The sequence below is a fragment of the Theropithecus gelada genome, chromosome 20, assembly GCF_003255815.1.
Source record: "Theropithecus gelada isolate Dixy chromosome 20, Tgel_1.0, whole genome shotgun sequence".
Taxonomy (NCBI): Eukaryota; Metazoa; Chordata; class Mammalia; order Primates; family Cercopithecidae; genus Theropithecus; species Theropithecus gelada.
In genome coordinates, this window is record NC_037688.1 from 54079878 (window position 1) to 54105847 (window position 25970).

At 48.0% G+C, this 25970-nt stretch overlaps 1 protein-coding gene and 1 pseudogene across 4 annotated transcripts; both read right to left on the reverse strand.

Moving 5' to 3' along the window:
• Positions 1 to 3379: 3379 nt before the first annotated feature.
• FUS (FUS RNA binding protein) lies at positions 3380 to 15328 on the reverse strand. 4 transcript variants are annotated; one of them, XM_025369382.1, is made up of 15 exons: positions 14415 to 15328; positions 12220 to 12244; positions 11978 to 12129; positions 10634 to 10775; positions 10250 to 10428; positions 9785 to 10052; positions 8132 to 8166; positions 6611 to 6643; positions 5754 to 5857; positions 5187 to 5316; positions 4844 to 4945; positions 4585 to 4708; positions 4146 to 4246; positions 3878 to 4025; positions 3380 to 3586 (listed from the first exon to the last, which is right to left on the reverse strand). In XM_025369382.1, the coding sequence occupies exons 1-15, from the start codon at positions 14425 to 14427 to the stop codon at positions 3547 to 3549; spliced, it is 1596 nt and encodes a 531-aa protein (XP_025225167.1). In that variant the 5' UTR covers positions 14428 to 15328; the 3' UTR covers positions 3380 to 3546. The 4 variants fall into 4 exon arrangements, with proteins under 4 accessions (XP_025225167.1, XP_025225169.1, XP_025225166.1 ...); XM_025369384.1 differs by having other exon boundaries at positions 9785 to 10048; positions 10231 to 10428; XM_025369381.1 differs by having other exon boundaries at positions 10634 to 10778.
• A 4534-nt stretch (positions 15329 to 19862) lies between these two features.
• On the reverse strand, positions 19863 to 20117 carry LOC112613744 (annotated as a pseudogene).
• Positions 20118 to 25970: the final 5853 nt, after the last annotated feature.

Genomic DNA, 25970 nt, shown 5'->3' on the forward strand with positions numbered 1-25970 from the left:
AGGTGCCTGTAGTCCTGTCCCAGCTACTCTGGAGGCTGAGGTGGGCGGATTGCTTGGGGGTGGAAGGCAGAGGTTGCAGTTGGTCAAGATCACACCACTGCAATTCAGTCTAGGCAACAGAGTGACACAGTCTCAAAAAAAAAAAAAAAATTTTTTTTTTTTTTCTTTAAAAAGGATGAGACTGGAAGTAGAAAGACGAAGTAGGAAGACATGCCTAAAGGTGATCAGTGAGTCAAGTCTCACACGAGCTTAACTCCTGGTCAATCTACCCACCACTGACTTAACTGCAGCCCAACATCGAAGTACTGAAACCCAGGAAGGCCTCGCACGAGATGGGGAAAAAAAGCTGATAGGGCTAACCGAAGACTACATCAAGGAAGGGGCAAACAGACCTACAGCACACCTCTCCCCACCATCCTCACTTCCTAGTTAGCCTGTCCCAATTCCAACTCACAAAAATGGGGCACCTAATGCTTCAAGACAGATTTCAATCATTCAGTTAAGAGTATTCTGGGCTGGGCACGGTGGCTCACGCCTGTAATCCCAGCACTCTGGGAGGCCAAGGCAGGTGGATCACAGGGTCAGAAGATCGAGACCACGGTGAAACCCTGTCTCTACTTCAAAAAAAAAAAAAAAAATTTGCCAGGCGCGATGGTGGGTGTCTGTCGTCCCCGCTACTCAGGAGGCTGAGCTTGCAGTGAGCTGAGATTGTGCCACTGCACTCCAGCCTGGGCAACAGAGCGAGACTCCATCTCATAAAACAAGAGTATTCTAGCCAAGCACGGTAGGTCATACCTGTAATCCCAGCACTTTGGGAGGCTGGGGCAGGCAGGTCACTTGAGCCCAGTTCAAGACCAGCCTGGGCAACCCAGCGAAACCCTCCTAAGAAAAAAAAAAAAAAAACTACCCAGGTATGGTAGCGAGGGAGCACCTGTAGTCCCAGCTACTCGGGAGGCTGAGGTGGGAAGTTGGCTTCAGAGGCACCAATGTTCTCTCGGCTGCTAAGTGTCTCTATCCGTTCTCCTGGAAAATGCCCCCAAACTGGACCTACCCACTGAACAGTCACTTGGGACCCTATTTCCTTTTAAGGCCAAGGCCAATCATATAAGCCATTTGAAGGGCACAGGAACTTGACACTAACGGTCCCAGTAATCAGGTCTTACAAGGAGCTTCAACCTCCTCCACTCCTGGAAGAAAGAGATCAGGGGACCACAACCAAAGCTAAAATCCTGATAGGCAAAGCACCAACAGTGAACTACTCAGAAATATCCTATCTGGCCATTTCAACTAAACATTTAACAAAGAAACCAAAAGCAGCAGGGACAGCGACAGAACTGCCACATCCTTGTTCTCAGAAGCCTTCTCTACATGTACCAAGTCAAAGCAATGCCTGGGAAGGCCCACTTGACAATCCTTCAACATGCCAGACTACTCTTAGCCTACTGTTGCTTAGAGAGCACTCCAATGCTGGCAGGGAAGGTAAACCTACTATTCCTTTTAAAAGTCAGTTTCTTGGGAGGCCGAGGTGGGCGCATCACCTCGGGTGAGGAGTTCAAGACCGGCCTGACCAACATGGAGAAACCCTGTCTCTACTACAAATAGAAATAAACTAGCTGGGCATAGTGGCGCATGCCTGTAATCCCAGCTATCGCTTGAACCCAGGAGGCAGAGGTTGCAGTGAGCCGAGAATGCACCACTGCACTCCAGCCTGGGGACCAAGAGCGAAACTCCATCTCAAAAAATAAAGTCCTAGCTTCTGTGCCTCAAATCACCAAGATTCAAGGTTGCAGCAACTCTTCTGTAAAGAACATACTTAGGGAACACACTTGAAAATTTGAGGATGGCCGGGTGCAGCGGCTCATGCCTGTAATCCCAGCACTTTGGGAGGCCAAGGCAGGTGGATCACCTGAGGTCAGGAATTGAGAGACCAGCCTGGTCAACATGGTGAAACCACATCTCTACTAAAAACACAACAATTAGGTGGGCCTGTAGTCCCAGCTACTCGGAAGGCTGAGGCAGGAGAATCGATGGAACTCGCGAGGCGGAGGTTAGTGAGCCAAGAGTGCACTCTAGCCTGCATGACAGAGCAAGTCTCCAAAAATAAAAATTTGAGATGAAAGCACTTCCCAATTAGGGGTCCCCAGCACATTTATAAGCTATGTTTGTGATGGCAGCTGTCTTATAAACCAAGTTTGAAAACCCCGTTAACTAAAACCTTTTTGCTCTTGGGTTAATTTTACGCTGTGTAATTAAAATAAAAAGTATGCTTTAAAGTAACTGCTTGCCAGGTATGTGCAAGTTTTCAGCCACATGGTAAGAGGCTGAGGGGCACTGCTCCAAGGTTTTAACTCACTGGCTGCAACCCCTTCTCCGCTCTATCCTCATTCCCTCAGGAGGGCCTTCCACCCTCCAATCAAAAACGATCAAGCCTAAAATCTCAAAATGTCAATGATCTCAAGCCCTCCGAGTACAGGCAGGATGTGAAAGTGACCCAGCCAGACCAGTCTCCTTACAGCAAGTATCTACCTAAACCCCATTCACCAGGGTAGCTACGAAGGGAGTCACTCGCCTCCTTTAAATACAAGCAACTACCTCTACCTTCCTTTCGCGGAAAACCTTCCCCCTCTTCACCATCTCCATTTCCCAAGTCTCTTATTGTAGCATCCTCTTAAGACCTAAGTAAACCAGTGTGGGATAGGAATTTGGCCTCTTCAGGATCTCCTGCATGATGGTTTTAAGTCAAAATGCCATAAAACGGAAATGGAGTCAAGAAATCTTGAGTAGGACTCACTTCCAGCTTTCCCATTTTCTGGTTCTGAGAGCCATGTAATTCATGTACTTCCTTCTCAGCCATTAACTGTCTGGTCTCCCAGGGTTGACGATTAGATCCTGACTCCACAAACTCTGCAGCACTCAGCATGTACTAAGTTACTCTCCCTGTGAAAGACCCAGAGTGGCTAAGCACTCTCCACCATGGTCAGATGTGAATACTGCCCCATTTAAATCTAATTTGTTTGAGCCTCACCATTAAATGTGCCAAAGATGCAAGATCTTAAAAAGTTCTTAAACTGCTGCAAATAAACTGAGACCAATATGCAAATAAATGTGGTAAAGGAAAAATTCCCCATAGCTGGGCAAATTTAGGCCAACACTCATGACATCCCATGTTCTTCATTTCTCATTTATACATCCAACTTTGCCCATGACAGGAAAGTTTCATATCTGCTCTCAAGGGGTATCATTTGGCCTTCTCCCCTGGATTAAACACTGTATTCCAGTTCCTGCTGGGCAGGGTAATCTGAACAGGAAAACTCCCCACCTTCCTGATTGGGACATCATCAATCTTCCAGGAAACTGAAGAGGGGGAAGAGGAACAAAATTTAACTAAAATGGTCATTTTTAATGGGAACCAGAGGTATAGTTACAATTACATAGTCCGACACAAAAAAACCCTTGGGTGATCAGGAATTGGAAGGTTACAAAATAAAGAGGGTAACACTGGGTACAGGACAAAAAGCTGTTCCAGAATCTGGGAAGCCAGGCTAATTAATACGGCCTCTCCCTGCGATCCTGTCTGTGCTCACCCCTGCAAAAAAAAAAAAAAAAAATATTAAGTATCCATTGTATTTGAGTTACCAGTCTCTCCAAGCCTAGATATCCTATCTGCCCCTCCTACCTAAATCGACGAGTATCTTATCTCAAGTGGGTCTACAGATTCATTCCTCCTGAGTTAATTTTCCTTCCCTCTCCACTACTGGTTACAATCTCAGGTCCTTCCATCTAGCCCTCAAAATGAAACCACTTTCTCAACAAAACCCTGTTATCCTATGGCCTCTGTTCACCTGCTCTACTTTTTTATTCTGATTTAAAGTCTCACCTGGAATCCATCTTGCCAGGGCCAAAGCCGCCTCTGTCCCCACCACCCCGGCCCCCTCGGAAGCCTCCACGGTCCCCTCCGCGGCCCCGGTAGCCGCCTCGATCATAGCCTCCTCTGCCACCACGACGATCATCCCCGTAGTTTCCCCCTAGGACGAAAGAAGTAAGATCTATCATATTCCCATTCCCCTACCTTCCCCGAGCCTCCCTGCTGACAAATTAAGGATTCTTTGGTCCCAGCTCCTTAGCAACAGGTCTGCCTTTCTTACCCATGTGAGAGCCACCTGGTCCCCCTCCTGGGCCATCTGGTTTAGGGGCCTTACACTGGTTGCATTCATTCCTCCAAGAGAAGTTCATATTCTCACAGGTGCTAAGGAGAAGGAAGACAATTAGTCTAGAGGAATGGGGAATAGACGAGACCTAGAAGTAGGAAAAAACTACCATGACTTTAGAGATACAGTGAGGAAACTGAGGCTTCAGAAAGACAAAAAGGCTTGCTTCTCAAAGCCAGGAACAAAAATCATTACTGAACCCAATCCATTACCCTTCCCATTACATCAACCTTACCTAGGTAAGCTTTTGGCTAAATCTGACCCCAACAGTGCGGCCTTGACATTTACTTCTTTGGAAAACACACACACACCTCATTACCATAATATCAGAGCAGGCATGTGAGAGAACTAAGAAAAAAATTTAAGTTTCACTCACGGATTAGGACACTTCCAGTCACCAGCTCGCTGCTGTCCTCCACCGCCACCACCTCCACTGGGAAATCCTCCCCGGCCACCACCACCACTGCCACCACCTCCATAGCCTCCACGGCCCATGGGTCCTAATGCAGATAAAACAAGTATGGGTCTGCTCCCCCTCCAAGTTTGGTAAACCTAACCCATTCCACGCAAGCCTTTACCATCTTCTCTACTCTCCTCATCACCCCCCTTTGCACCAACAGCAGGTAGCTCCTCACCTCCTCGCCCTCGGCCTCCACGACCATTGCCACCACCCCGATTAAAGTCTGCCCGGCGAGTAGCAAATGAGACCTTGATAGGATTTCCGGAGAATTCTTTACCTAGAGAAATAAAAAAGTATCAAGAGACTTTAAATGCAAGATACATTAATCCAAAAATACAAGATAAGCGTGCCTTTCTCAAATGGTTTATAATCTACTGACTCATAAGCAAAAATGAGACTACTTGAAACCGCAGCTAAAGTGTCGGAAGACTCAAATGAACCCTCAAACTATGACTTGCTTCCTATGGCTTGCTGCCCTATATCCCCAGCGCCACCTCTGCCAGCCTTCTCATACATACCATCAAACCAGTCAATAGCTGCTTTAGCGGAAGGTGGGTCATCAAAAGAGACCGTTGCCTCTCCCTTCAGCTTGCCAGTCTCCCTGTCTGTGTACAAATTAATCATGGGCTGTCCCGTTTTCTTGTTTGTCTGAAGAAAGCAAAATGAGGTAACATCAATTTTAAAGGCTACAGTACTCCCTTTTCCATCTTCTTCCTCTAGAACATGAGGTTTATCATTCCCAAACTTCAGCGCCCCTCTTCCTAGTTACTTCGTCCTACCTCACATGTAAACCTCCATTGAGGAAAACTGTCTTTCCCTCCAATATTGAAGGATAAAACTAAAAATTACTATAAAGTACAAATTTCAGAGTTTAGGGCATTCTTATCAGTTATACTTTTCGTGTTAAGATAGAACTTCTTTTAGAAAACAGTAACTTAAGGCTCTTTCCTCAACAAATTAAGCTGGCAACAACCATTAAGATTTGTTTTTACTGCTGGCAACCATTAAAGACTTGCTTTTACTAATGTGTGAAATCCAAAAGCCTGCAACACTGACAGAAAGCACCCACTCCGCTCCACAAGTACCTTAATAATACCAATCTGCTTGAAGTAATCAGCCACAGACTCAATTGTAACATTCTCACCCAGGCCTTGCACAAAGATGGTGTTGTTGTCTGAATTATCCTGTTCTGCTTGTTGAACAGAGAAGAAAATGCAAATGTGAAAAGGTAAAATGACATAGGAAAAAACCTAAAGCACCTAGTATCCATCAAGCAACTTGTATTATTTGGTTTATGAAGACAACTGAAAAATCCACATCCCTTTTGAGTCCCTATATGCCACCCACGCTGATACATTTCAAATTTAGTTTGAAAATTATCCTTTGAAACATGTTAACACACAGTATACAGTACGGAAACACGGGCTCAGGAGCGAAATGCCCAAGACCACACAAAAAAGCCCATCAGCATTTATCAACTTCCAGTTGAAGGTCCCGAATTAAGAGACCCATTTTACATTCAAATCTAGTACACAAACATCAATACAATCTAAACAAGAGTTCAATGCTTTACTTCATGTGGTCTGGTCTTTGTTCACTAGTTTTTATTTACCAGCTTGGACATGATCCACATTTTTAAAAAACCACTGCTGTAAAAACCATCTGAATGTGGTGCAGACACATCAACATCACTAGGGACTTCTTAGAAAGGTAGGTTTTCAGGGTCATCTCAGACCTTCTAAATCGCTGGGGGTGGAACCCACAAGCCAGGTATTTCTGAGAAATACTTAATAATGAATACTTCTCACTGCTAGCTAAGGATACACCTAACTCCCTTCTCTATCCCTTTTTCAGTTTCCTTTTTATAATAGTTTCAAACAATATCCAGGCAAAGTCTTGATACCACTTTAGCCACTCTTCATGCCACCACCTGTGAACTCACCGGAGTCATGACGTGATCCTTGGTCCCGAGGGCCTTAAGTGACATGGAAAAAAAGAACAAAAAAAAAACAAAAACAAGGAAGAGGAGCCGTTAGTCAACAGGAAAAAATGGACAAGGAAAAAAATCAACACCAAATCCAAACTTGTAAAATATCATGTAAGTGCTCACAGCCTCACTCCAAACCCTTTCCTGGGTCGCCTGCCCGGAGAAAATTCTAGGCAGGCCCCTTAAGATCTGTAACTTGAGTCTCCACAGAGACAACTCCACACTTCAGAAAATGCTGCCTCCCCCAGCTCAAGCTGGGAAATGTCCTCAGCACAGATGGCAGGGGAAAGGGAGACCCATTAAAGTGAACAAACCAACTCAGCTTGGCCCAGTTCTCTCACCCGAGAGAAGAGAGATGGGCTCGCCACCAGCCATGAGATGTGCATCCATCCAGTTTCTCCCAACTTTACCAAAGACACTTATCCCTTGTGGAACAATTTTTAATTTCATCTTTAGAAACCATCCTTAAAACCGTGTTATGTTTCCCCAAAACCACATGAAAATAAAAACCATACATAATAGCTATTGTATTTTTTAAGCATGTCCCAGGGAACAGACCAGAAATCTTACTTTCGTAATGCAGCCTCTATTTTGTTTTTCCAGAGACCATCTTTGACCAATGTTTATCTGAATTCGCCATATATAAATATTGTACCCACACGCAATGACACCTAAGTTATGAACCCAAGCCTTTGGCTTTAAATGTTGATACAAATCAAGAAACCTTTTGTTAGTTAACCAAACCAGAAAAGTTCCAGCTTACTGGGAGACTTCTCAAATTTGTCATTTTTCCATGAATTCAGTTTGTGCTGTTTAAGACCTTCCCGGTCCATGAATTCAGTTTGTGCTGTTTAAGACCTGGTTATTTCCCATGAGCCACACATGCTTCCAATCTTTCTTGAAGTAGTGCACATGTTCCTTCCCAGAGCTAGTTTCTATTTGCCCATCTGAGTTAAGTCCATATACATAGAATTGCATTCATTGACACCATTCCGTACTTTATAAAGGTATACCAACTTCACCATTCTTAGGGCAATGTTACATCCCTCTTCCAGAATTAAAACATTTGGAGGTTGTCTCCCACTCTCACACACACACAAGCCTTGGACACAATGATCAAAAGGATCCTAAAGTCAAGATGGCACCACGTGTTCCAGCACGCACTCTCCAGTTTCTCATGATGATGGTCACTAAGTGCCAGGTGTGGCAACAGCCCTGTCCAAGGCCTACTAAACCCCTCTTATTAACCTGGGGCAAACCCATTTGGTAAAAGACGACTATTGAATCTCACCCCTGCCTGCTCCAGGTTAGCACACACCAGGCAACAGGTGGCATTCTACCCTACCCCTTTATGGAGGTGGTTCTGGACACCTCAAAACCTTTGACATTTAAATTAACACGCTAAGACATCTGCAAATGAACAATCAGACAAAGCATTGCTGGGAGTTGGGAATTTTGGAAACTCTGTTCACTTACCACCAAATTTATTGAAGCCACCACGGTCACTTCCGCTGGAGAAGACAAGTTAGAAGAAAGGACATGAAGCTTCCAACGGCTACAAAAGGGTGTTTTTTGATTTTGTTTAACATTTCCCAAACACAGGTAGGTGTTTTTGGAAAAAGATACAAGTGGCTACTAAAATACATCCCTTCCTGACCACCCCTTGTCTGACCTTTGAGCATGTCACACACACGTGTGCAATTTCTCAGACACAGTTTATAAAGATTTTGCTTTAAAAGGTTATGTATCTATTTCCTCTGGAAAAAAATGACCCATTTTCCTTGGTCGTTCTTCCGATGGAGCAGATGTTTTTTTTTCCTCTTGTCGCAAGTGGTTGACAACCAAGTAGTTGGTTTAAAAACCCTACCCCAATTTACCCAGAAGACATTTCACACCAGGCTGGGGTAGCCTTGAACACACTTTTGTGGTTTTTGCTTTGAAAGCAGCAAGCAGACCCAACCCCATTCCATAAAAAGTCAAAACCAAAGGCAACTTCCCCTTAAAGCAAGACAAACTTAGCTAAGCTCTGTCCTAACTACTGAGCTGTTTTTAATCTCCCCCAACCCCCGGGGTCACCCCTTCTACACTGCGAGAAGAGCGGAGTATTTTGCAATGTCACCTTTCATACCTGTGGCACATAAAATGCAGAGCAAGTTAACAGTCACATAACAGTTGTTTTTCTTTTTAAAGTTTTGCATTAAACACACGCACACAACAGAGTTTTCCTCATTTCTGTACGTTTTTGAGATTGCCCCCACCCACCTCTGCATACTTACCATATCCAAACTCAGTTTAAAAATCTACTTTTTCCAAAAACAGTTACACTGACATTCCTGCCCTTTTTCAAGGGAGACAGAGTAGGGTCCTTCAAATCGTATTTACCGACAGATTTGACAACTGTTTTAACATCAAATCTAAGGTTTTACTTCAAATCAACTTCAGCAGGAAGGAAAGAAGGTCCAGTTGGACAAGCTGATGAATTTTAAGTAACCAGGGTAAGGCAGACAGTGGAACAACTAGGTGGGAGACCACTGTCAAGCATATTTTTGCCCAAAAGGTCTGCACACTTCAGTCAGTTGGTCCCATAAACCAAGTCACACCCAAAATCAATGTCGGTCAAATTGGTGCAAATCAAGCTTGTGGATTCAAGTGACTACAGAAAACGGGAAGAGTAACCAATTCCTGGAAGCTGAAGTCAGGTTAACCATTACCAACTCCCTAGAGGACACACGGGAACACACATACCAAGTTTCCCTACTATTTCCCAGGAGTGGGTTCATCGGTTTCCCTTGCAGAGAAAGAAGTCTTCACTTCCATGTTTCTTGCCTAGGATATCAATGACTCCAATCCATTCGTATTGGAAATCCATGTATGATTTCTTTTTTTTGGAAACAAGTATCAATACTCAAAATCTCTATTCGGTGGTATGGATGGGAGTTCAGGCTCCCAAATTCTCACAAAAATAAAATGGGGATGTAAAAAGAAAATCACTGCCCCCAAATCAAAGCCCTCACAGATCCCCCAGACAACAAGAATACTAAACCATGCATTAGGGACTGGCTTCAGGGAGATTCATGCAATCCTCCACACTCCCCACCAAAGATACTCCCTGGCTCATGAGACACCTACCCCATGCCACCTCTGCCTCCACGGCCACCTCCACGACCTCTGGGTTCATAGCCACCACTGCTGCGGTTGTAACCACCACCGCCGCCGCCGCCACCACTGCTGCTGCCCCTGCCACGGCCTCCACGGTCCTGCTGTCCGTAGCCACCGCCGCCTCCACCACTCTGGTCTTGATTGCCATAACCACCACCACCACCACCACTGCCGCCGCCGCCACCGCCGCTGCCACCACCACTACCACTCATGGAGGATTGATCTTGGCCATAGCTACCTGTAAGGAAAAAAAGGATGGTTTAAAAAAAAAAAATTGTAAAGTAGCACAAAAAGGTTTGACAAGTGCCAGGCAATGAAGTACAAAAGAAATTAAAAAGACAGCTAGGAAATAAAACAGGAACCCTTTTAGGCTGAAACAGGAGAATACAAATCCTTATAGAAAATGGGCTGCAGACGAAGCTGAGGACATCTCACCTCCACCTCCACTACCACTGCTGCTGCTGTTGTACTGATTCTGCTGTCCATAGCCCTGAGGGGGATTATAGCTTTGCTGCTGTCCATAGCTTTGCTGCTGTCCACCATAGCTAGGCTGCTGGCCGTAGCCCCCACTCGGGGGCTGCCCATAGCTGCTGGTCTGAGAACTGCTACCGTAACTAAGGAAAACAAACAAAAAACACAATCACAATCCCAGCATACACCCCCAATTTCCTTTTAGTGGATTCCATTCTCTGTACTCAACACAGGCTCCCCTACCCCAATTACACCTCTAAACTGCTCCTACTGCTGCTGGTCCCTTTATCATTCCTCATCAATTCACCCCTCTTTTCAAGCCTTCCCCCGACATCGACACCACCGTACCTTCCCGAGGTGCTGCTGGGAGTTGGCTGCTGGCCATAGCCAGGGTAGGAGGACTGCTGCCCATAAGAAGATTGGGAGCTCTGGCTACTGCCATAGCCGCCAGTCGAGCCATATCCCTGGGGAGCTGACTGAGTTCCATAGCCTGCTACAAGAATAAGAAAAAAGAAGTCACAAAAGCCACCAGGAAAGACAAAATGTAAGAAATGTGTTAAAACATATACAACCTAATACCTATACTCAAAAAGTCAGCCTTTCAGAAGCTGTTCATAATCTTGCAACTCATAAAGATAGTTACCCCCCATAGTTACCCCCCTTTCAAAGCCCAAAGTTAATGCTCCAACTTCTATCATCTCTCTAAGACAGTTCCAATTTAACCCCGCCAACCCCAACACCATCTCCAGCACCACCCTCTAATCCCAAGCCCAAGGATTCCTGTTACCAGCACTGTGATATGCAGTTGTGCATGCAGTTACGTACAGGACAACCACCTTTCTTAGTTACACTTCAGGACCTTGGGGCAAATCCCACCTCCTTATGTATCACATGATTTCATACATTTGTTTCAAGCAAAACCATTTTCTCCATTTAAGAATTGGCCTAAAACTGGTTCTCCCTTTAGAAAATATGCTCTTTCATGCTGAGATGGGAAATGAGAGTCATAAAAATTAAAAGCCAAAGAAAACAAATGTAAACAGAATCACAAACCAAAAAACATTTTTGTTTTTTGAGATGGGGCCGCAATACACTGCCCAGGCTGGAATGCAGTCGCTGTTCAGTCACTATCATAGCTCACTGCAACCCCAAACTCCTGAACTCAAGGGATCCTCCTGCCTCAGACTCCTCAGTAGCTGGGACTACAGGTGTGCCACAATGCCCTGTAAAGGACTCAGACCCCAAAGAGTTTTAAGAATTATACACTCATTTAGGGAAAAGAAATATGGAAGAGTTTCAACACTTCAGTCCTGCTCAGGTTTAAGAAAAGCGACATTCAGGGCGTGATGGCTCACACCTGTAAGCCCAGCACTTTGGGAGACCGACGCAGGTGGATCACAAGGTCAGAAGTTCTAGACCAGCCTATCCAACATGGTGAAACCCCATCTCTACTAAAAATACAAAAATTAGTAGGGCGTGGTAGCAGGTGCCTATAATCCCAGCTACTCAGGAGGCTGAGGCAGGGGAATTGTTTGAACCCGGGAGGCGGATGTTGCAGTGAGCTGAGATAGCACCATTGCACTCCAGCCTGGGCAACAGGATGAGACTCCGTCTCCCAAAGAAAAAAAAGAAAAAAAAGAAAAGCAATATTCAGAAAGAGCAGGAAGAGGTGACCTGCTGAGAAAGACTCACTGCTCTGGCTCTGGCCGTAAGAAGAATAGCTGCTCTGGCCATAGCCTGAAGTGTCCGTGGACTGGCTGTAACCGCTGTAACTCTGCTGTCCGTAGGGCTGACTGCTCTGCTGGGAATAGCCCTGCCCAGGCTGGGTGGGGTAGGCCCCATAGCTAGATGAAAGGAAAACCAGCGTGATCAGAAAACACAGCTTGACCACCCTTCCCCTCTACAAACTCTGGAAGCCCAAAAACAGCACTCACCTTTGGGTTGCTTGTTGGGTATAATCTACAAAAAAAAAAAATACAATCATATTATCTTCAGCCGCCACTCTGAAACAGTTGAATTAAAGCTAAATTCCTTAACTCAAGCACTGATGTATAAATAGGACCACACAGGCCAGGTGCGGTGGCTCACGCCTATAATACCAGCACTTTGGGAGGCCGAGGTGGATGGATCACTTGGGGTCAGGAATTCGAGACCGGCCTGACCAACATGAAGCCCCATCGCTAATAAAAATACAAAAAATTAGCCGGGTATGGTGGCGCACGCCTGTAATCCCAGCTATTTGGGAGGCTGAAGCAGAAGAATCGCTTGAACCCGTGAGACAGAGGTTGCAGATCGCGCCACTGCACTCCAGCGTGGGCGACAGAGCGAGACTCCGTCTCAAAAAAACAAAAAAAAAAGCATCACGTTTCAATAAAGGGCATAAAATTCCCCCATTGAGACACTGGTTGAGAAGAGTAGCAAACTGGCCTATCAGCCAAGTGTTCTTACAAAAAAGAACAAGTGAAGAAAATGCAAGTTTCTACAGAGTCCCAGAAGCCTTAACCGTTGGAAAAACCAAGGTCTTGGTGGACAGCCACAACTTTCTGCAAGACCAATTCATGTCACTGATTGCTCTAAAACATCGCGCATTCGCTTCATCCACTCTATGACAAAGCCATTATTGCCGGGAGTCAAAACAGACTAACTCGCCTAAAGTCGTAGAGCTACCAAGTAGCACAGGTTTGAATTCGAGCAGTGTTCAGATTGTGGCCTCTGCTCTCTCAGCCCAGACCCACAGAACAAGAATGTCTCAAAAAAGGCCATTCTTCACTCTTTGACCAATTCCGGAGATGAAGTGGGCTTTTTAGTGCAAAGCCAGAGAATCAAGAGCCCTTGGACCCCAAATGACAGAGATCATCCAAGTGCTCGCCTTAAGAGGCCAAAGTCAACAGGTACTCGAGTCCCCAGTCGTGGGGCTCCAGATGGTTCTGTTTTCTCATCTACCCTGCCTTCCCCTGGGCGAACCAAAAGCAACGAAAGCCCTTTTGAAACGCCCCACTTTAGATACACGAACAAGATCAACTCATCCTCCCAGCGCAGGAAACGCGGCGCTTCCCCCGCAGGAAAAGGGAAAGGACCAGGAGAGGGTGTGGCCTCGACGGCTGTTATTCTCCGTCCCAATCTCAGAAAAAAGAAATTTAGACCAGGCGCGGTAGATCACGCCTGTAATCCCGACACTTTGGGAGGCCGAGGAGGGCGGATCACCTGAGGCCAGCAGTTCGAGACGGGCCTGACCAACATGGTGAAACCCCGTCTCTACTAAAAAACACAAAAATTAGCCGGGCTGTGGTGGCAGGCGCCTGTAATCCCAACTACTCAGGAGGCTGAGGCAGGAGAATCACTTGAACCCAGAAGGCGGACATTGCAGCAAGCTGAGATCGCACCACTGCACTCCAGCCTGGGCGACAGAGGGAGATCTTGACTCAAAAAAAAAAAAAAAAAAAATTTGGGCGGGAAAAACTCTCGGGCCAGGTCCCCGAGTCCGTTGGTGGAACCACGACCACCGCCTCCAAACCGTTAAGCCGGAGCGCGGCCCCGATACCAAGCCTCCGCCCCCAGCCGCGTGGCAACCGAGGCGGGAATGGAGCGCTCCCGCCCCTTCGCGAAAGACCACAGAGGAACAAGGCTCACACCGGACGCGCGCCGCCAAGTCTTCCGCGAAGGGTCTCGCGACAAAAAGCTGAACCGACACGAGGCGGGGAAGGGGTACCCGCGCCGCGAAGGGGGAGGGGCCCGCAGAGCGCGTGCGCGCCGCGAGTGCCCGGATGCAGCACTGCGACAAAGCGGGCCTGAGCGCGGGGCCGGGAGTTAGGGGAGGCGAGGCCACGGAAACCGGGCATTTTCCACCCTCACCTGATGCTTCAAACCCCTAAGAAGCGTCCCTCCCAACGACCACCCCAAGCAAACGGACTGCGAAGAGAAGACTTGCCGCCCCGCGCGCGAGGACCAGAGGAGCGAAACAAAATGGCGACACCAGCCTCCTCCAGTTACCCCTCTCCGCGGTTTCCCGCCACAGGGGCGCGAAAGAATCCCACACAGGATCGCCACCCCGGTCCCACCGAAAATGAAAAGCCTAGGTGGGAGGCCTCGGCCCGGTGCGCCGCCGCCGCCGCCTCGCGCCCTTACCTACCGTTTGAGGCCATGTCGGCGCACGCGCGCACAGCCAAGCAAGCAACAAGATTCCAACAACGCAGAGCACCGACGCCTGGAGGACTGAGCAGCCCCGCCTCCTGCGTCGAAGCTTAAGTACGTCCCGCCGCCTACGCACCGCGCAGGCGCGCACCAAACGCGGAAGAGCAGGGGGAGGCAGGAAAGCGCTCCGCCCCCTTCCTAGCGCAGGTAGAGGTTCCGAGCATGCAGGTGGGAAACGAGTTAACTAGAATCATGCAAATACTATACATAATGATATTTTTTGAGGAAGAACCCCTCTCTCCTCGGCAGGACTAGCCCACGATCTAACTCCACCCCCATGAAGGCACAGTGGTACGGCCTGAGTGCCCGCTGGGGGCGGGGCGGGGCCGGGCGGCTGGGGACGAAACTGGAGTCACCGCCGGGAGTCGCGGGGTGGAACCGAGATTCCTGTGGCCGGGCCTCTTCGCTGGGCCCCGCTTTCACCCAGGACGGCGAGCTCCTGCCCTCCGCCCTCTTGCCGCTGTATGGGGCGCCTTGTCCCCGCGGCTCCAGCCTCCCTCGTCGTCAGCACACTGGCCCTGCGCCCTGGTGTTGACTTCGTCGTCTTTCGGGGTTGCCTTGCTTTTCGGCCTTTCTGGGGTTCGGGAATTATGACGTTTGACCTGAAAGACAGCAGGGATTTCGGCCGGGACCCCTGAGCGCCGAGCTGGTCCAGCACTGGGCTCTCACCCGGACCCTCGCGGCTTTGCCCCTGGGGAGCCGCGGGGCGGAGCAGTCCAGGCCATCCTTGGGACAAGAGAGGGTTGGCCTCAGATGAAGGGCCCCCCAGCCTTTGCTCAGGGACCTCCTTTTTATTTTTCTGAAGCCCTACCAGGGAACCAGTGGCGATCCCAGAAATAAAACCTGTACAAGGCTTAAGTGGTTTCAAAATGCACAGATAATTTCCTTCTCATCAGTCTTACGAAGGAGGTAAACATATCTCCGTTTTCTACATAAGAAAAGTGAGACTCAGAGACCCAAGTAATTGTGCCTGATTACAGGGCAGCTAAGAGTCGTCGTGATTCGAATCCAGGTCTTGTAACTGCAAAACCTCTTTTTGGTGGCATGAATGCTAGAGTGTTTGGTTGCCTTTCCACTTTCTGTGAGAGCAAAAGCAGAAAGAAAAATTCAAATTAACTTGCAACTTGCACTTTCATCAGCCTTGCCTGGAGAAGGCAATTTGAAACTACTGAACAAAGCAAGACAAAAGACGTTAATTCCTGATACATACGCATGCAGGTTTTCCTTCCCAACTTAACTTTCAGCGGGATTTCGGAAGGTCTTTTGAGGGTTGGACCTTTCCTTCTAGAGAAACAATGAGGGCCATGTCCTGGGCCCCCCCAGCAAATTAAGCCCCACTAAGCCCTTGACTTCAGCCCTGATGGCCCTGAATACGCCAATATCCACCCCACCCGCGTTGGAAGGAGAGTTCAACTCTCCAGTGACAGCAAAAGAAAGGAAGTCCACCCTCATTCATGCATTAAGTCACAAATATTTATTTAGCACCTAGTATGTTCCAGGCACTGTTCTGGGCACTGGGTGTGCATTAGTGTACAAAGCAGATGAAGCTAACTTTTAATAATAAAGCTGACCGGGTGCAGTGGCTCACGCCTGTAATCCCAGCACTTTGGGAGGCCGAGGCGGGCAGATCATGAGGTCAGGAGTTTGAGACCAACCTGGCCAATGTGGTGAAACTCCGTCTCTACTAAAAACACAAAAATTAGCCGGGCATGGTGGCGCGCACCTGTAATCGCAACTACTCATGAGGATGAGACGGGAGAATCGCTTTGAGAAGGGAGAATCGCTTAAACCCAGTAGGCGGAGGTTGCAGTGAGCCAAGACGTGCCATTGCACTCCAGCTTGGGCGACAGAGGAAGACTCTGTCTCTAATAATAATAATAAAGCTGACATTTAATAATGATATACATTGTGCTCATCTATAATATATGATAGCTAACACTTTAACAAGACTTACTGTCAGGCACTGTTCTGACTGCTTTGAGTAAATTCTTGATTTTATTTTTCACAACAAAAGGCTGATGTGAGGATGACATTTTATCTTTTTTTTTTTTTTTTGAGACATGGTCTCACTCTGTCACCCAGGCTGAAGTGCAGTGGCGCCATCTCAGCTCACTGCAACCTCCACCTCCCATGTTCAAGCGATTCTACCACCTCAATCTCCTGAGTAGCTGGGAGTACAGGTGTGCGCCACCACACCCGGCTAATGTTTGTATTTTTAGTAGAGACGGGGTTTCACCATGTTGGCCAGGCTGGTCTCAAACTCCTGGCATCAGAGGATCCACCCGCCTCGGCCTCCCAAATTGCTGGAATTACAGGTGTGAGCCACCTCGCCCTGCTAAGGATCACATTTTACAGATGAGGAAATAAGCATAGAAAGATAGCAAGCTGACTGGGCACAGTGGCTCACCCCTGTAATCCCAGCACTTTGGGAGGCCAAGGAGGGAAGATCACAAGGTCAGGAGTATGAGACCAGCCTGACCAACATGGTGAAACCCTGCCTCTACTAAAAATACAAACATTACCTGGGCGTGGTGGCAGGCACCTGTAGTCCCAGCTACTCGGGAGGCTGAAGCAGGAGAATTGCTTAAACCCGGGAGGCGGAGGTTGCAGTGAGCCGAGATCACGTCACTGCACTCCAGCATGGGTGACAGAGCAAGACTCCATCTCAAAAAAAAAAAAAAAAGAAAGAAAGATGGAAAGTTATGCCGAAGCTACACAGGAAGTGGCAAAGCTGGGTTCCCAAGCCAGGTAGCCTGCTCTTAAGCCCTGCGCTTCAGCAGACATTGCCTGAGCACTGCATAGTATGTTCCAATCATGGGGCCGACTGGATGGATATGGATAAAGAAAAGCTCAGTCCCTAAACCACAGGACCAGCCAGTGGGTGAATGTGGGTAAGACACACAGACCACAAAGTATACTTGAGTGTAGTAAGTGCCATCACATGGAATCAGACTGGAAACCCTGCCAGGAGAGTAAGTCATCCATCAGGTGGACAACCACAGAACACTAAAGAGAGATGGTAACACTGAAGCCAGGCCTTACTGGATAAGTAGAAGTTCGCCAAGCAGCAAGGGAAGAAAGGCTATAATAGGCAGAACTGCGAAGACAAAGGCACAAGTGGTGAACATGCTGAGGCAGAGTTTAGGCTCCAACTGTGACTCTGGGCCGGTTGTGGTGGCAGATGAGACTCGGTCTCAAAAAAAAAAAAAAAAAAAAAAATTGTGACTCTGAAAGACTACATCAAGTGGCCATTTCTTTTTTTTTTTTTTTTTTTTTTTTTTGAGATGGAGTCTCACTCTGTCACCCAGCCTGGAGTGCAGCGACATTATCTCAGCTCACTGCAACCTCTGCCTCCCGGGTTCAAGTGATTCTTGTGCCGCAGCCTCCCGAGTAGCTGGGATTACACGTATGCATCACCATGCCCAGCTAATTTTCCTATTTTTTAGTAGAGACAGGGTTTTACTATATTGCCCAGGCTGTTCTCAAACTCCTGACCTCAAGTGATCCGCCCGCCTCGAATGTTTTAATTTTTTTAACTAGTTGCCAACACTAAGAATAGTGGGCCATTCCAGGCCCACTTCCATAGGCCAAGGGTCAGCTGGAGTGAGATGCTGTCACCATTAGCTGCCATATGTGCTTTAAATTCACCATAAGTGTCTTATTTACTTCCTATCTCTGACAGGAAAGTCAATGTTAAATTTTTCTTTTTTGAGACAGGGTCTTGCTATGTTGCCCAAGCTGGTCTTGAACTCCTGGGCTCAAGTGATCCTCCCAAAATGCTGTGATTAAAGGTGTGACCACCACACCCAGCTTCAATTAACATGTATATCAGATATTGGGCCGGATGTGTTGGCGCACACGTGTAATCCCAGCACTTTGGGAGGCTGAGGTGGGCAGATCACGAGGTCAGGAGTTCGAGACCAGCCTGACCGAGATGGTGAAACCCCATCTCTACCAGAGATACAGAAACTGGCCGAGTGTGGTGGTGCACATCTGTAGTCCCAGCTAATCGGGAGGCTGAGGCAGGAGAATCGCTTGAGCCAGGGAGGCAGAGGTTGCGGTGAGCCGAGATTGCACCATTGCACTCCAGCCTGGGCGACAGAATGAGACTCCATCTCAGTAAATAAATAAATGAACATGTATATCAGATATAAATTTTTTTTTTTTTTTTTTTTTTTTTTTGAGACAGAGTCTCTGTCACCTAGGCTGGAGAGCAGTGGTGCAATCTCGGCTTACTGCAACCTCTACTTCCCAGGTTCCAGCGATTCTCCTGCCACAGCCTCCTGAGTAACTGGGATTACAGATATGCACCACCACACCCGGCTAATTTTTTTAGTAGAGACAAGGTTTCCCTATGTTGGCCAGGCTGGTCTCGAACTCCTGACCTCATGATCTGCCTGCCTTGGCCTCCCAAAGTGCTGGGATTAGAGGCATGAGCCACCGCACCCGGCTTAGATATCCAGATAGTTAGTTAGTTAGTTACTTTTAATTTACTTATTTAATTTTTTTTTTTTTGTTTTGAGACGGAATCTCACTCTGTCACCCAGGCTGGAGTGCAGTGGCACGATCTCAACTCACTGCAACCTCCACCTCCCGAGTTCAAGCAATTCGCTGCCTCAGCCTCCTGAGTAGCTGGGATTACAGGCGCCCGCCATTACACCTGGCTAATTTTTTGTGTTTTTAGTAGAGACAGGATTTCACCGTCTTGGCCAGGCTGGTCTTGAACTCCTGACCTCGTGATCCACCCGCCTCGGCCTCCCAAAGTGCTGGGATTACAGGTGTGTGCACCGTGCCAGGAATTTATATTTATTTATTTATTTATTTGTATTTATATATATTTTTTTCAGACTGAGTCTCACACTGTTGCCTGGGCTGGAGTGCAATGGCACGATCTCGGCTCACCACAACCTCTGCCTCCCAGGTTCAAGCGATTCTCCTGCCTCAGCGTCCCAAGTAGCTGGGATTACAGGCACCCGCCACCACGCCTGGCTAATTTTTTGTATTTTTTTTTTAGTAGAGATGGGATTTCACTATGTTGGCCAGGCTGGTCTCAAACACCTAACCTCGTGATCCACCTGCCTCGGCCTCCCAAAGTGCTGTTACAGGTGTGAGCCACCACGCCTGGCCCCGGAATTTATGTTTTAAAGACGAGGTCTCATTTTGTTGGCCAGTTTTGTCTTGAACCCCTGGCCTCAAGCAATCTTCCTGCCTTGGCCTCCCAAAGTACTAGAGTTACAGTTACAGGCATGAGCCACTGTGCCTGGCCTAGATCAGATATTTAATGCAATTTTTCTTTCTCTTTCTTTTTTTTTTTGGGTGGGGAGAGGTTGGTTTTCACGTTTTTAGTGGGAGCCATGGGAAGGTCCTCCTCTGTCAGTGGAGGTGCTTACAATTTCTTCAGCCACTCCAAACTGGGGCCTTGGGGGTCCTGGGGGTGGCTGGGCACGTCGGGCGTGTTCCCATCATCGCAGACAGGCACGGGGTAGTTGTAGGGCATTGCCTCATTGATCATGGTGGAGTACTTGGTGTAGGGACTAAGTGGGGGTAGAATTACAGCGAGGCTCCAGATGATGAAGGACCCGACCAGCACTGGCTCCCTGGCCCAGGAAATCTTGAGGAAAATGCTGAGTCTCGTGGCCATCTTGGTCTCGGTGGTGGCAACAGTGGCCTTTTTTTTTTTTTTTGAGATTGAGTCTCGCTCTGTCACCCAGGCTGGAGTGCAGTAGCGTCATCTCAGATCACTGCAACCTCCGCCTCCCAGGTTCAAGCGATTCTCCTGCCTCAGGCTCCCGAGTAGCTGGGATTATAGGCGCGTGCCACCGCACCCAGCTAATTTTTTATGTTTAATAGAGATGGGGTTTCACCATGTTGGCCTGGCTGCTCTCGAACTCCTGACCTCGTGATCTGCCTGCCTAGGCCTCCCAAAGTGCTGGGATTACAGGCGTGAGCCACCACGCCTGGCCTCTTTTTTCTTTTCTTTTTTTTTTTTTTTTTGAGATAGGATCTCAATCTGTTGCCCAGGCTGGAGTGCAGTGGCGCAATCAAAGCTCACTGCAGCGTCAAATTCCTGGGTTCAAGCAATCCCCCAAACTTGGCCTCACCAGCATCTGGGCCTACAGGCCTGCACCACCAGGCCCAGCCTCTTTTTTTTTTTTTTTTTTTTTTTTTTGAGACAGAGTCTCGATCTGTCCCCCAGGCTGGAGTGCAGTGGTGCTATCTTGCCTCACTGCAAGCTCCGCCTCCCGGGTTCATCCCTTCTCCTGCCTCAGCCTCTAGAGTAGCTGGGACTACAGGCGCCCACCACCAGGCCCGGCTAATTTTTTGTATTTTTAGTAGAGATGGGGTTTCACCGTGTTAGCCAGGATGGTCTCGATCTTCTGACCTCATGATCCACCCGCCTCAGCGTACCAAAGTGCTGGGATTACAGGCGTGAACCACTGCACCTGGCCCATAAAGATGGGGTTTCACCGTGTTAGCCAGGATGGTCTCAATCTCCTGACCTCGTGATCTGCCTGCCTCAGCCTCCCAAAGTGCTGGGATTACAGGTGTGAGCCACCATGCCTGGCCTCTATTTGGGTTTCTAAAAAAGAAAGAGGGCCAGGCAGTGGCTCATTCCTGTAATGCCAGCACTTTGGGAGGCTGAGGCAGGAGGATCACTTAATAACATAGTGAGACCCTATCTCTACAAAAAAATTAAAAATTCGCTGGGTTTGGTGGTGTGTGACTGTGGTCCCAGCTACTTGGGAGGCTGAGTCGGGGGTGGGGTGGGGGGGTACTACCCAAAAAGTCAAGGCTGCAGTGAGCTATGACTGCCCCACTGTACTTCAGCCTGAACAGAGTGAGACCCTGTGGCAAAAAAAAAAAGAAGAATAAGAAAAAGAGAAGGAGGACAGTTAGGGATAATATATGTATGTTTACTTATGCATAAAATATCTCTGGAAGAAGAAAAACAATTCATAGCCTATTTCTGAGGAAGGAATCTGGGGAACTTGGGATCAAGGATTGAAGGAAATTCACTTTTTCTAGATCCTTTTATATTTTAATTTTTCATCATGTGCCTATAATGACCAATTTAAAAGCAAACTGACTCCTACAAAGCACCACAGCATAGTAGGTGAGGAGGGTACTATACAGGGTAAGACCAGTCACAGGGGAAGAGTGATTAGTTTTACAGTAAGTAGGCTGGGTCAGCCTTCACTGAGGAGTTGACCTTTTTTTTTTTTTTTTTTTTTTTTTTTGAGATAGGGTCTCACCCTGTCACCCAGGCTGGAGTACAGTGGCACAATCTCTGCTCACCGCAGCCTCAATCTCTTGGGTTCAGAAGATCATCTCACCTCAGCCTCCCCAGCAGCTCACACCACCATGCCCCAGTAATTTTTGTTTTTTGTAGAGACAGGGTCTCATCACATTGCCCAGGCTGGTCTCAAACTCCTGGGCTCAAGCAATCCTCCTGCCCCACCCTCCCAATGCTGGTATTACAGGCATGCGCAACTGTGCCCAGCGAGGAGTTGACATTTCAACTGAACGAATGAAGCATTTCTCAGTACAAAAACTGCACGAACAGAAGAGAGTAAGCTTGACCCAGAGCCCGTCCTGGCCAGGCACTTTAGCTGGGTTCTTGTATGTATTTATTTATATTTTAGAGATAGGATCTCGCTCTGTTGCCCAGGCTTCTTGAGTGCAGTGGTGCAATCATAGCTCACTGTAACATCGAACTCCTGGCCTCAAGCAGTCCTCCCGCCTCAGCCTCCCAAAGTGCTGGGACCACAGATGTATGCCACTGCCCTACCTAGGTCCCTATAGAAGGGCAAGGGAGGAAGAGCAGACAAGGCCCTCTCCTCAGGAGCACTCTGACCTGGGGAGCAGTGTGGAGGGATGATGAGAGTGCAGCTCGGGCCAGACCCAGGCCCCACCTCTAACCTGCTGCACATTTTTGTGCAAATTAGGAAAAGGCATCCCTTATTCCAGGCAGAAACCCACCCCCTACCCTGCCCCCCAGGGCCCAAGGCTTGGGAAGGAGAGCAGGAGCTGAATTTTACTCCACCCCATTTCAACTCTGGACAGAGGATTTCATGCAGGACGAAATGGTCACACTCCTAAGCAGAGGCCCTGAGGTATGAAACAACCTGCTATTTCACATCACTCAAAACAACAGGCGTGGGGTTGCTCACACCTCTAATCACAGCAATTTGGGAGGCAAAAGCATGTGGATTTCTTGAGTCCAGGAGTTCAAGACCCCAGGTTGATCTTGAACATGGCGAAACCAAGTCTCTACAAAAAATACAAAAATTCGCCGGGCTTGGTGGTGCACGCCTGTGGTCCCAGCTACTCGGGAGGCTGAGGTAGGAGGATCTCTTGAGCCCTGGAGGCAGAGGTTGCAACAAGTGGAGATTGCACCAGTGCACTCCAGCCTGGAGAACAGAGCAAGAACTGTCTCAAAAAAAAAGCAACTTCTACTGGGAATATTAAATGACATTTCCATCTACAAATTACCCTTAACTGGGCCTAGAACATAGTAGGCATGAATAAATGACCTTTTCTCTCTCACTCGTCCTTCAAGATGTACTGCTTCAAGCGAGAAATAATTGCTTTATTATCTCCTTGGGCAGTGCCCAGGACAGGAAGTGCCCCTGTCTGCATGGGGCCCACTCAGATTTTGTGTCTCTAGGAGAGGTTGTCATGGTAAACAGACTGGGAAAGTAAATGCTGGGCAGATAATTGGCCTGTGCTAAGAAAAGACCTGCTTGGACCAGCTAGAAAAGAGCAACACAGTGCTGGGTCTGAGGGAAAACTGCAGAAAGTCCCCCTGGAGGCAGGAAAAGGGCCTGGGGCAAGGTATGCAATAGTCACAGCAATAGATGGGAAATTGACCAGTCGTTGTGCCAGGTCCATTTCCAAACAGGTTAAAGTCCCAGGGAAACAAATTGAGCATCCTGGTACCTGGTTTGCAAAAACACAGTGTGGTCAGGCACAGTGGCTGACACCTGTCATCCCAGGGCTTTGGGAGGCTGAGATGGTGGGGGATATCGCTTGAGCCCAGGAGGTCAAGGCTGTAGTGAGCTATGATTGAACCACTGTACTCCAACCTGGGCCACAAGAAAACTCTGTTTCTCAAGGACAAAAACAAAAGTGTGCCGGGCGCCATGGCACACGCCTATAATCCCAGCGCTTTGGGAGGCTGAGGCAGGTGCATCACCTGAGGTCAGGAGTTCGAGACCAGCCTGATCAACATGGTGAAATCCTGTCTCTACTAAAAATACAAAAATAAGCCAGGCGTGGTGGCACATGACTGTAGTCCCAGCTACTCAGGAGGCTGAGGTGGGAGAATCACTTAAACCCAGGAGGCAGAGGTTGCAGTGAATCGAGATGGCGCCACTGCATTCCAGCCTAGGCAACAGACACCGTCTCAAACAAACAAACAAAACAAAAGTGTAACTTAGGCCAGGCGCGGTGGCTCACACTGTATTCCCAGCACTTTGGGAGGCTGAGGCAGGTGGATCACCTGAGGTCAGCAGTTTGAGACCAGCCTGGCCAACATGGTAAAATCCTGTCTCTACTAAAAATATAAAAAGTTAGCTGTGCATGGTGGCAGGCGCCTGTAATCCCAGCTACTCAGGAGGCTGAGTCAGGAGAATCGCTTGAACCCAGCAGGTGGAAGTTGCAGTGAGCCGAGATTGCGCCATTGCACTCCAGCCTGGCAACAAGAGTGAAATTCTGTATCAAAAAAAAAAGTGTAACGTAAAAGTATCTGTTAACAATTCCATATCGTTTGCCTTTTTCAAGGACTCAGGGCTACAGATTTTCTAGCTTTAAATAGGAGAAGGGAGAAGAGTGAGAGAGAGTATCAGTACAGGGGCTTCAGGACAAATATGCAAAAGAACGAAGAGGAAACTTCTTTATGCTTCAAGCTAAGCTCAGTGGCTCTCACCTGTAACCCCAGCACTCTGGGAGGCCAGCATTGGAGGATCACTTGAGCCCAGGAGTTCAAGATCAGCCTGGGAAACATAGCCAGACCCAGTCTCTACAAAAACTTTAAAAAAAAATTAGGCCGGGCACAGTAGTATACCCCTGTAATCCCAGCACTTTGGAAGGCCGAGGCGGGAGGATCACCTGAGGTCAGGAGTTGGAGACCAGCCTGACCAACATGGAGAAACCCTGTCTCTACTAAAAAAAATACAAAATTAACCAGGCATGGTGACCCATGCCCATAATCCCAGCTACTTGGGCAGCTGAGGCAAGAGGATCGCTTGAACCCGGGAGACAGACGTTGGGGTGAGCTGAGATCGCGCCATTGCACTCTATCCTGGGCGATAAGACTGAAACTCCGTCTCAAAAAAAAAAAAAAAAAATTAGCTGGGCATGGTGGTACGTGCCTGTAGTCCCAGCTACTGGGGAGGCTGAAGAGGCAGGATCATTTGAGCCCAGGAGTTCAAGGCTGCAGTGAGTCGTGATTGCGCCACCACACTTCAGCCTGGGAGACAGAGACTCTGTTTCAAAGAAAAAAAAAAAAAGAAAGAAACTTGTTTATGTTTGACCCTGCAAGGAGATTTAAACCCTAACATGCCAAATATGTATGTATACTTTTTTTCAGATTAATTTGCAAATATTTCCAGGAAGATACATGTAAAACTACTGAGAAGAGTTCTGACTTTCTCTGTGGGACAGCTAAAACAAAAATTACACATATTTGGCCAGGCATGGTGGCTCACACCTGTAATCCCAGCACTTTGGGAGGCCGAGGCAGGCAGATCACGAGGTCAGGAGTTCAAGACTAGCCTGACCAACATGGTGAAACCCGTCTCTACTAAAAATACAAAAATTAGCCAGATGTGGTGGTGGGTGCCTGTAATCCCAGCTACTCAAGAGGCTGAGGGAGGATATCACTTGAACACGGGAGGTGGAGGTTGCAGTGAGCCGAGATCATGCCACTGCACTCTAGCCTGGGTGACAGAGTGAGACTCCGTCTCAAAAAAAAAAAAAAAAATTACACATATTTATTTTTTATTTTATTTTATTATTTTTCGAGACGGAGTCTCTCTGCTGCCCAGGCTGGAGTGCAGTGGCGCGATCTCGGCTCACTGCAAGCTCCGCCTCCCTGGTTCACGCCATTCTCCTGCCTCAGCCTCCCGAATCGCTGGGACTACAGGCGCCCGCCACCACACCCAGCTAATTTTTTGTATTTTTAGTAGAGACGGGGTTTCACCGTGTTAGCCAGGATGGTCTCAATCCCCTGACCTCATGATCCGCCCGCCTTGGCCTCCGTAAGTGCTGGGATTACAGGCGTGAGCCACTGAGCCTGGCCTTATTTTTTTTTTAGACAGAGTCTTACTCTGTCGCCAGGCTGGAGAGCAATGACGTGATCTCGGCTCACTGCAACCTCCACCGCCCGTTTCAAGCGATTCTCCTGCCTCAGCCTCCCGAGTAGCTGGGATTACAGGTACCCACCCACACCCGGCTAATTTTTTGTATTTTTAGTAGAGATGAGGTTTCGCCA

Coding starts and splice junctions, on each gene's coding strand:
- FUS (XM_025369383.1), bottom strand. Junction 10,049..10,230: donor GGTGAGATGTCCTCAGCTTC/GTCTGCAGCCCA, acceptor CCTTACAGGTAG/CTATGGCCAAGATCAATCCT. Junction 4,709..4,843: donor TGGAGGCCGAGGGCGAGGAG/GTGAGGAGCTAC, acceptor TATCTGCATTAG/GACCCATGGGCCGTGGAGGC.